Consider the following 11,493-nt stretch of genomic DNA (forward strand, 5'->3'; position numbering starts at 1 on the left):
ACTGTGCAGAAGATAGGTTTGAATTTCTTATCAAGCTCTCAAGGGTAAAAGATAAATTATCATAATGATTCAATGCAAATCATTTTATTTGCCTGATAACCAGATACACTACCTTTTCAAAAACCAGCTTAAGCAACAAGACTATTTAATAAAATACACTAGAATTTTTTGTGTTAAACATACTTACACCAAAATGGTTTTCACTGGTCTGCTGTAAACTACATAAAGGAATCACCTGACAAGATCAGAAATGCAGTATAGGGAAGAGTGGAGTAAAATGAAAATATTTGGGAAGACAGCTTAAACCATGTTTAGTCTGACCAAAGTCCTCCATCTGTCTTTCAACATTACATTAGTCCGATGATTGAAGTCATAATGTAGAAGAATTTTAGTCCACTTTCCTACTCCAAACTCCTGTACACCCTTTTTCAATTTCTCGTCTTCTTCCCAACTCCATCGCTTTAAAAAACAAAACAAAACAAAACATTGTGATACTCAAATATGCACAACACACTTCAAAATATTTTCCTCTACTGTTGAGCTAACAAGCTGTGAAGGAAACCTTCAGTTCTTACCATTATGATTTTTTAGGACTGAAGGAGTTAAATCTTCTGCATACTTGTAGCCTACAGAAGTGTAGCATTTCAGGAATTGTTCCCACTAGGGACAAGGTCAATAAATCCAATGTTTTTATGGAAGAAAAACTGGATTTAAATAAGGGGCTTGTTTTGATGGAAAGCTAGTCTAGAAACTATTTTAGCAAGCTTCAAATCTAGGGTTTTTTTTTTATATAATGACTATCAGCCTAATGACCATCTCTAGCGTGACTGATTTTTCTACATCATATTTTTAGAAGGCAGAAACTCCTTTGAGATAAAAATGTATATCTTCCAACCAATCAAGCAGGGCACAACATTCACTTGCCAACTGAAAATGACTTTCTGAATTCTATTTTTAGCTGCAAAATTGTAAAAATATATAGACCCATGTATGCAAGCTAACTAAAAAATAGTGCAATGATTAACAGAAGACACTGTTACAACATTCACTTTGCCTATGGGAGAATTGAACAATGGCAACATTGAACAGAGTAACCACTCAGAGAGTTGTAAAAAGTCAACAGCCTTTTGAACATTCACAGTGTTCTTTCATGTAAAATCTTCTATAAACATCCGTCACTATTGAAATGGGTAGGTTCAGCTTGTTTGGAATACTCAAAAGAGCTGCTTTGAGCTCTGAGATTATTTCAATAACAGATTGTGAAGAAAAGCAATGTATCTACTTATTTTAGGGAGAACCTGAAATTGTCCACACTGAACACATTATTTTAAGTCTGGGATTGCTGGCTTCCCAAGCTTGCTAGGCCAAGACCCTCTCCTGCTAAGCTGTGATGTCACTTGTCAACTCTGGAAAGGAATTTCTGCGCAAGTAGGGGCACTTTCATCTTCATGGAGGGCACAACAATCAATGGGTAGCTGAGATGGCTACATTCCAATCTCAAAGGCAGTATCTAAATAGCAATTTCTGGGAATCACAAGATTGGAGAGTGATGTTGTGGGCTTCTCATAGGCATAGATTGGCCACTGTGACAGCATGAAACTGGATTCAATGGGCCCTTCTAAGGACATGGTCTACATTTTATAACCCTTCCCCCATTCATACCTGTCTCTTAAAACTTGTTGACAGAGATAAAGTATCTTCTTGACCATTTTCAGGATCATGCAGCTCCCTCTTGTCTAGTTCAGGTAACAAACAAAATAAATATTTTGAATCTTTCAACTACAATGTATTATTAACGGCCTAATACTCAGAAATTTTCTTAATACAAATTTATTGCAAAACAGTGGAAGATAATTTAAATAGCAGTTAATTCTGTGGGCACAGCTTTGTTGCTTCTAGAAGATAGTATGTACAACTACATCAACTAATAAGAGATAAGAACTAGGGTGACAAGAAAGCTTGCCAATAATTTAGTTGTGTGGAGAGCCATATATGCACGGTTTACTTGCAATTTAGCAATAGCCCAGGGCAACCCAAAGTGACTTGCAACCAACAAACCAGACAGATAACACACACACAAAAACAAACAAACCAAGAGGTATTAAGAAAAACAAAAACATCCTACCCACTTCTAAAAGGCAACAGATAGTTAAAAGGCCAAAGGCCTGGTTATAGGGGAAGGGTTTTGCCTGGCACCTAAAGATATATGATGGGGCCAGGTGAGCCTCCCTGGGGAGAGCATTCCACAAGTGGGGAGCCACCACAGAAAAGGCCTGTTTTTGTGTTGCCACCCTTCGAATCTCTCGTGAAGGGGGTACATAAAGAAGTGCCTCAGATGATGTTTGAAGAGTCTGGGTTGGTTCATATGGAGGCAGGTGGTCCTTGAGGTATTCTAGTCCTGAGCCATTTAAGGCTTTATAGGTCAAAACCATCACTTTGAATTGGCTCTGGAAACAAACTGGCAGCCAGTTCAGTTGGGCCAGGATCGATGTAATATGCTCAAACTGTCTTGCCCCAGTAAGCAACCTGGCCACTGAACTGTGCACCTGCTGAGGTTTCTGAAGAATCTTCAGAGGCAGTCCCACTTACAACAGATTGCAGTAATCTATCCTAGAGGTTACCAGAGCATAACTACAGAAATTAGACTCTCCCTGTTCAGTCAGGGAGGCAGCTGGGCCACCACCTGAAGCTGATGGAAGACACCACTGAGGCTACCTGAGCATCAAGTGACAGAAAAGGATCCAGAAATACCCCCAAGCTACATACCTACACCCTCAGAGGGAGTACATAGCCCCATCAAAAGCAGGCAATCTCCCATCCGTCTAGTCTAGGGAACCACCCACTAACAGTTCCTCAGTCTTATCTGGATTGAGCTTCAGCTTGTTGGCTCTCTTCCAGTCCATTACCAAGGCAAGGCAATGGTCCAGCACATGAACTGCCACACCTGCAGATGCGTGTCAGCAGCATATTGCTGACAACGTACAGTCATACCTTGGGTTGCGAACGCTGCGGGTTGCGAATGTGCGTCCCCCAGATAACCCCACCCAGCAATTTCATGTAGATGTTAAACAACATCCAAGTAGGACCAGAACCACAGCAAGTCCTAAATAGTTGGTACCAAAAATAGTTTAAGGCTGTGATCCAAGTATGAATGCACAGTAATTATATGCAGTTTTCTTGGATTTAAAAACTTACAGCAGTATTTCAATTATTTATCCACCAAAATTAAAATGGAGTTCATATACACTGAAAGGATTTCAGCACTTACTTTGAAGAGCACTTCCTTTTCTCCTTATTTTTCTCTGGGGAGTCTGTAGTTGCCATGAATCCCAAGGTACTTGGCTAGCTAATGAACAAGTTTGTCTATTTGAGCTATAAAGGAATGAAACATACATAAATTTCAAGCCTTAACTATTTTGAATTCATGCTAGAATATATTTTTCCAGTGATTTTTCTTTGCTGAATGGAGTTTATTTGAGGGAAGGGTGAGATCAGAATTAAGAACAAAATCAATATAACTTTGGCCACATTCCACAAAGCTTAGTGCCTCATGCTACAAAATACATTCCTCTTGGGAGGCCCCAAACATAGGCAGTGATGAAGTGGACGTCCAAATAATATTTTGCTTTCTATCAAATTAGGATACTCTACCAACATTTTATCCTGCATATAGAAAATCTGTCACCATCTCTCTCAAACTTCAGAATCCCTTTTAGTATAAGTAAACTTCTATAACACTATATTTCAGCTGCATTCTTCATATTATATAGGGACACGTGATGCTGTGGAAGTAAATACTGTACCCAATTTTACTACTACTGAGTAGGAATCTGGGTTTTAAAGTTCTGTTTGGCCAATAATGCTACTTTTACCATTCTGTAGTGCCTTAACATCTTCAGCCATGCTGCCTGATGCTGACTCTCCCTGCATTCACCCCACCCCAGGTCTATTTCAGGAAGCTCCCAGGTTAGGGTTCCAAGGAAAGTTGCATCACTGCCAACCACTCTTGGGTGCAACACCATCCTGGGTAGTAGGGAAAAGTGAGTAAGGACAGATAGATATAGTTATTGTGCATCTGTGGGGCACCTCCAATTTACAGTGCCCATTGGCAGAGCAAGAAAAAGCTTCTCTCAGTGTAGTTGTATTTATAAACATGAACACATACAATGTTTTTGAGATGGAGATGCTATACAGAAACCGAATGTCTTACTAGATAGCTAGTGCTTTTCCAGCTTATGCCTCTACTTGCTAAACTTTACTATGATAAAAACATGACAAAATGTAGTCTTGAGCTAAGGAAAATATGGTTTCACACAAACAAAAAGGAATAAATCCCTGCTCGCACCTACACTACCCTTGCTATAATAAAGCTGTAGTAACAAGAACCATATTCAATATGTACTTACTTTAAAGTGATACTAACCTTTGTTTGGTTTCCAAACAGCTTTCTTTCTTTGATTCAGTTACACTGTTACATTGCAATTGTAACATTATTTTTCCTGAACTTCTAGCTTCCACTTCTTTCATAGCTTCCTGTAAAACAGAGCAGAAATGCCACTTTAATTAACATATTTTTCGCACCATAGGACGCACCGGACAATAGGACGCACTTTGTTTTAGAGGGGGGAGAACAAGGGAAAAAAATTCTCCCCCTCTCTGCCCAGCGCCCCTTCAGCGAAGCGGCAGGAGGCGCTGCGCAAAGAGGGGGAGAACTTTCCCCCTCTTGTTTTCCTGCTCTAAAACAAGGTGCCGTTTAAGGTGCGTTCAGGCGGCTACCTTGGAAGCCTGGAGAGCGAGAGGGGTCGGTGTGCACTGACCCCTCTCGCTCTCCAGGCTTCAGGTTCCTTTCGACCTGCTCTTTGGGGCTGGCGGGGGCAAGCCCACCACCAGCCCCAAAGAGCAGGTCAGGGAGCAGCGGAAAGGCGCAGCGGAGAGGCTCCTGCCATAGCCGCGCGTCACCTCTCCAGCCGGGAGAGGGTCGCGGGGGGCTTATTTAGCCCCGCACGCGCTCTCCCGGCTGGAGAGGTGACGCGCGGCTATAGAGGCTCCTGCCATAGCCGTGCGTCACCTCTCCAGCCGGGAGAGGGTCGCGGGGCTATGGCGTCTTCGCTCCATAGGACGCACAGACATTTCCCCTTCATTTTTGAAGAGGAAAAAGTGCGTCTTATAGAGCGAAAAATACGGTAACCAGAAACAAAAAGTAGTGCATTGTTCTTAGAAATACTATATCCATTTCTTGGGGGGTGGGGGGAGTAAAACTACACTACAATGTTAAGAACAAATTTCAATGATTAACGTTCACTCATCTACAACTTAAATGACAGGTACAGTGGACCCTCTGGATACGAATTAAATTTGTTCTGGGGGTCCATCCGCAACCTGAAAAGTCCTCAGGCAGAGGCGCCACTTCTGTGCACGTGTATGGCGTGATTGAGAGTTTCTGCGCATGCAGCGAAACCCAGAAGTATACACTTCTGGGTTTGCTGCGTTCGTAACCCAAAAGTTAAGTATCTAGAGTGGTATTCAACTAGAGGGTCCACTGTACACATAAATTGGAATTTTTCAAACCAGGTTTATATTTTGCTTTGTCTTTAAAAGATGTAAGCCAATTTTTTTCTGTTTTTAGTATTTGTTTAATTTTCCATAAAGTGATATTCATGTGAAGTGAGATTTCCCATTGCTTCAACATACCTGCGTTAGAAAATCAGATTTTTCACTCAAGAAAATATTGATGTATGATTTGATGTTCTGAATCAAAAGACTGAAACTGAAATTTCGGAGAAATGGATGATATGGATCTTTCTGTTTTACTATTGCAGCCAGCTTCATTCGCAAAGGCTAAATGCAAATAAATTAAAAAATCAAAAATTAATATATATATATATATATGATCAGGGTTACATTGTATTGAATCTTACTAAGGATATGCACCTTTATGAACAGCTGTAGTATGTTATTTCTGCCTTCTATGAGCCAAGATTCAAGAAGTTCAGTACAGGTAGGTTCGGTCCATTTGTTATCCTGGTACAAATCACATCACTGCTGCACAAATTACCTTTCTTTTATCTAGCATTTTCAATCGAAAAGAATATTTTGCTCTATAGACTTGTTTGCTAAGAAGAAATTTTCAACACTTCTCCATATAGTTACAGATGGCAAAATGCAGAGTGGCTATCCTATTCAATATAGGGAACTTGATTCTCATTAGTCAAGATCTTTGATGAGCAAGAGCAATGTCTTCTTGTCAGCAGCTTGGCTTGGGAAAATATGGAACCCTACCCCGCATGCTTTCTGCCATGCAGATGAGGGAAAAGGAGCAAGGATGAAGCAAATCTGCCTTGCTTATTTTGAAGTTACTACTACTACTACTACTACTACTACTACTACTACTACTAATTTTATTTATATGCTGTTCATCTGACTGGGTTTCCCCAGCCACTCTGGGTGGCTTCCAAAGAATTATAAAACCACAGTAAAACATCAAACATTAAAAACTCCTAGGCATTTTCTGATTTTCTCCTTAATTTAAACTGATGTTATTTTTCGTATCTCTTTTGTAACCCTATTCTACACAGTAATGCAATATATAATTTGACAAACAAGCAATTAGCTTGGTAAATTTGCATATTGCTCATTTATAGGCATCCGCTACTTTTTTAATTTGTTCCAGACCAAACAGTCTGGAGTAATCAAGCTTCTGGACTCAAAAATATTGAAAATTCAGTATTACCTCATTTGAGAGAGATTCCGGAAATATTCTTTCGAGGACTTCTGCAGACTCTGTAAAATATCCTTTTTCCATATACACTGCTACAGCCTACAAAGAAAGAATACATTCTGGATTGATTAAGAGGTGTCACAATTACACAAAAATTTGTAATACTATATGGGAGCAAAGCTACTTCTGCAGCTGAATGTTACATGACCAATCTTTGTTAATGGTCTTTCCTAAGACTCAATCCTATGGTTTTGCTTGGACAGGTCAATGATAGTCCATGAAGAAATTTAAATGAGTGATGCTCTGACTTATTTCCATGGCACATTCAAGCAAATATGGCTGCATGGATCTACAGACAGACCTGAATCTGAATTAACCGCTTGATGTCTTCATGCAGCTTATCTTGTTTGCTTTGTGTTTTTAAAAATGAAGTCCAGATTAAGAGGGCTTTTTCCAGTGGTGAAGAGTCTTCATCATCCCCCAAATGAAAACCTTAAAAAGAAATAAATTGAGAAGGGCAAATAGTGTATTTCATAAAGAAGACACACACAAAAAGGACACTAAAATTTACCAATCATCATATGCCTCCACAGCTGATGGTTTTAGGTGCCCCTTGCCGTTTGTTAAGCCTCCTTGTTTGACCCTTACAGAATTAAATGTGACCAGTTTTTGTTCTATCAACCAAATGTAGGGTAGTAAAGGCAATAACTCAGGGCAGACTAGAGAGTCATGGAGGGGAAATTGCTGTGGTCTGTAGGAAATGTCTCCCTTCTTCAGACTTCCTGATCACTAGAATGGGGATCTAGAGTGTTTTACCTGGTGCTAGGTAATCAGGACAGATGAGATATTCTTTTGGTTTGCTATCTGCTGCACTGCCCATCAATCCCAGTGCCTGAGCTGACAGAGAAGATATTAGAGGTGGTGTTGAAGACTCCTACACCATTAGTTCTGGGGGAATTCAACATCCACACTGAGGCTGTTAATTCTGGCGTGGCTCAGCTTCTAGGCATGAATAATATTGTCACTGCAGACACCCAGCCAAAGAGTATGAATGGAACTGCTCTGTCAAACTAGGAAGACCCCCTCTTGGATATTCTCAGGACCTATGCATTTGAGATTGAGATACAAAGAACCATGACTTCAAGAAGATGGAAAGAAATAGAAGAGTATTCAGGGTACAGCTTCTCATTCGGCACCAGGTGGCATCTTGAAGTGGTAGCGCATTATTTGCTGCTTCTGAGTGGCTCCAAAGCCCAGAACAAAGGCAGACAAATGTAGTCTCAGGGAACGAGCAGAATCCTTCTCTCAGGCCAGACTTTAGACATGGTCAAGAGCACGGGTCAGCAACCTTCTTCAGCCGTGGGCCGGTCCACCATCCCTCAGACCATGTGGTGGGCCAGACTATATTTTGGGGGGGGGGGGATGAACGAATTCCTATGCCCCACAAATAACCCAGAGATGCCTTTTAAATAAAAGGACACATTCTACTCATGTAAAAACACACTGATTCCTGGACTGTCCACAGATTGAGAAAGTGATTGGGCCGCATCTGACCCCTGGGCCTTAGACTGCCTACCCCTGGTCAAGAGCAACAACAGCCTCTTATTGCTTTTAACTTTCCCCAGTGACTTGTGCAAGGGATCACAAATAACAACTTTCTATCAAGACCAAACAAAACTTTTAGACACCATTCATGACTGTCCTTTGTTATCTGAGTCTCATCCTTTCCAACCCTATGTCCAAGTTTAGACTGTAAGCTCCTGAAAACAGCAACTTTTGTTGCTTTGTTATGCCACTCTGTGAAGCACTGCATGCATTGTTGGCACTAAACAAAAGAAGCCTCATTTGATTTATCCGTACAGGTAACTTACAACTTATGCACATTTAATTTGTGCACATTCAGCTTTATGCACTAGGCTTTTTAAATAAACAAACAAAACAACAACATTAAAAGCGGTTTTTTTGCAATCCCACCCACCATTGAACCAATATGTTTTGACTATACACTACTTTGGCCTTAGGTGCTATCCTTGGAATGTAACCCCAGTGTAAGTTGGGGTTGCAAAGGAATATTGTAAATATTGTAAAGGAATTACAATGCAAACTGAAGAAATTTAGCAGAATATTTACCAAGTGATTTTCCTTCTGCAATATATGCCAACAGCTGACAAAGGCACACTGTTTTCATTTGATGAGTTTCTATTTGATTTAGTCCTTTGATAATAGCTGGAGAGAGAAAGAGCATACATGATTAGATGAATTTTGTTCCTATAGTGCCACTGTGTGGTTATCAGTATCAGGAACCTTTTCTGTATCTTAAGCACAGTTACTTGAAATGAAGCTGTGCTGAAATCAATGGCACTATCTTTCAAATAATTTTATTTAGGACTGGAGCATTCAAGGGCAATTTTTATTTAGTGGCTTACACTGATGCACTCATTCTAAAATATGACTAGTCAATCTGTCAGTGAGATTCATATTTCCATGCAATTAAACAACAATAAGTTTTAGAGTTATTTTGACCATAGAGGGAGCCAGAGATCAACAGATTTTCAGGCCAATTTTCAGCATAAATAAATTTCAGGACACTTTTAGGTTGAATGGTGGTAACAACCCAATTTCCCCCCAGTGTGACAGTCTGACGTAGTTACTTACGGTAAGTCATAAATGCATTGTGTCTTTGTAAATTTGTCTTAGAAATAATGCAGCACATAACAGCAAACATGATACAATTGCTCAACAGTTTGATACCGTATTTTTAGTGTTCATTAATTATTTGACTAGGTCATCTCAGGCAGAACATTCTAATCTGCCAAGTTAATCTAAGAGGGAAGCTTCGGTTTCTCTTCCGTAGTTACAACATCAAGGAAAAGCATTCCCTTATAAGTCTCTGTTCTAAAACCACTGGAATTGTTTTTTTGACTGCTTTTAACTTGTGTTTTTAAATTTGGGAGTTTTGTTGTTTAAATTAAGGGACATGGGTTGTGCCTGGGAAGAGAGGAACTGGGAAGAGCTGGCTCTGGGCTACATAGCTGCCATGATGACGAGGGGCCCAACACGTCAACCAGCCAATGCAGGTGGTAGGCCACACTCTGGACCTTGTTTTCTCAACTGGGCAGGAAGAATCACTTCCTGTTGAGATTGAGGCTTTCAGCACCTTTCCCCTTCTGCAGAGGTGGGGGCCCTGGGAAAGGTGGTACACCTTAACCTGAAACTGTTCTTACCCTGAAGCACCACTTTAGCTAATGGGGCCTCCCGCTGCTGCTGCGCTGCCGGAGCACGATTTCTGTTCTCATCCTGAAGCAAAGTTCTTAACCCGGGGTACTATTTCTGGGTTAGCGGAGTCTGTAACCTGAAGCGTATGTAACCTGAAGCGTATGTAACCTGAGGTACCACTGTATTTCAGAGGGACCTTGGGACAGTTGCTATTTCTCAGTCTAACCTTCCACACTGTTAGAGAGGATAAAATTGGAAAAAATCTATTCCTTTAATACCCTGCGCTTGTGATAACAAATTTAACGCTAAATAACCTTTTCTCTCACAGAAAATTCCCCAGGAGTCTGAACTTGCTGTTCTCCAGGGCAATCAGATTGGTGGGATGCGGAAAGTTTCATTAGGTACCACTACAGATGTGTTGGTTGCATTTAGAATGTGGCCAGCAAGCTGCAGCTTTACAGGGCTATCACATCTTGTACCTGTACCTGGGCTAACACAGCAACTGCTAAAAGTACAGGGACACCTCAAGGGAAAATAAAACAGAGGTATGCTTGGAACCATTCATACTGGCTTTGCAGTTGCTATTTGTGTCCTCTTGTCCCTCCTAATAAACTAATATTCTCTCACACACACGTACTCTCTCTGTGTGTGAGTAAATCCCCCCCCCACCACCACGGAAGAGGCTATTGTTGTGCGGTAATTTGCGAGCGAGCTTTTTCTGCTGGCGCGAGGAAGGGGAGGAGAAGCTTCACTTTCTGTGTTTTCGAGGCAGAACCAGTCAAGCGGGCGGCGGCGGCGGCAGCGGCAGCTCCGACCCCACCAGCAGGCCACCCCCTCTCCAGCCGGGCCAGTCACTCACTCAGCGCCTGGTCTCGGCTGTTCTCGAATTCCCTCCGGTTGCCCTGACAAAAATGGCGGCACTGGCAGCGGCAAGCGAAGTCCAGCATCCATCCGGCGGCGACCGCCTCCACCTGAGAGAAAGGAATCTGCGCCTCGTCACGTCCAGCCGGACCTACCGCCGCGGGAGTCGGTCGAGGGGGACGAACTGGGCCGAAAACCGTTAAACTCGCCTCCACGTCCATTTCCGAATCTGGCGCGCTCAAAACGAATACTTATAACTCCGCCCCCTTTTCGCTCAACCGTCCCGCTACGTCACCGGTCCCATTCTGGCCACGCCTCTTCCCGCCGCTTCGCGGACCATCTGGGAAGGAGTCCCGCTTCTTTCCTAGATATAGAAGGGGGAGGGGGAGGATTATGCACAGCGCTCACTTCCGGACTTTATTTAATGCTGCCCTCTTTTTGCGGGGCAGGATAATAACACAGAGAACCGTCCCTGACTCTCCCTCTTTTCTGTATTGCGAACAAACATTTTTTATGCTTTGTTTGTGACCAAATGATATTTTCTCTTCCCTCTTTCTTTGCATGGCTACTGCATGTTTTTTATTTGTAATTATCTATCTGCCTTTAATCGATCTTTTATATTTAGTTTTAATTTTATTAATGTTTAATTGTTTTTTTTTATGAACCCCCCGCCCCCCATGTTTTCAGCTGCGCCTTCT

At 41.7% G+C, this 11,493-nt stretch overlaps 1 protein-coding gene across 1 annotated transcript; it reads right to left on the reverse strand.

Annotated features, from left to right (window-relative positions):
- Positions 1 to 68: 68 nt before the first annotated feature.
- Positions 69 to 11,159, reverse strand: TERF1 (telomeric repeat binding factor 1). Its single transcript, XM_081013541.1, has 9 exons — positions 10,794 to 11,159; positions 8,849 to 8,944; positions 7,080 to 7,210; positions 6,731 to 6,817; positions 5,692 to 5,838; positions 4,424 to 4,533; positions 3,269 to 3,372; positions 1,663 to 1,736; positions 69 to 459 (listed from the first exon to the last, which is right to left on the reverse strand). The coding sequence occupies exons 1-9, from the start codon at positions 11,014 to 11,016 to the stop codon at positions 301 to 303; spliced, it is 1,131 nt and encodes a 376-aa protein (XP_080869667.1). The 5' UTR covers positions 11,017 to 11,159; the 3' UTR covers positions 69 to 300.
- Positions 11,160 to 11,493: the final 334 nt, after the last annotated feature.

The sequence above is a fragment of the Podarcis pityusensis genome (assembly GCF_964106645.2).
Source record: "Podarcis pityusensis genome assembly, chromosome: 7".
Lineage (NCBI taxonomy): Eukaryota > Metazoa > Chordata > Lepidosauria > Squamata > Lacertidae > Podarcis > Podarcis pityusensis.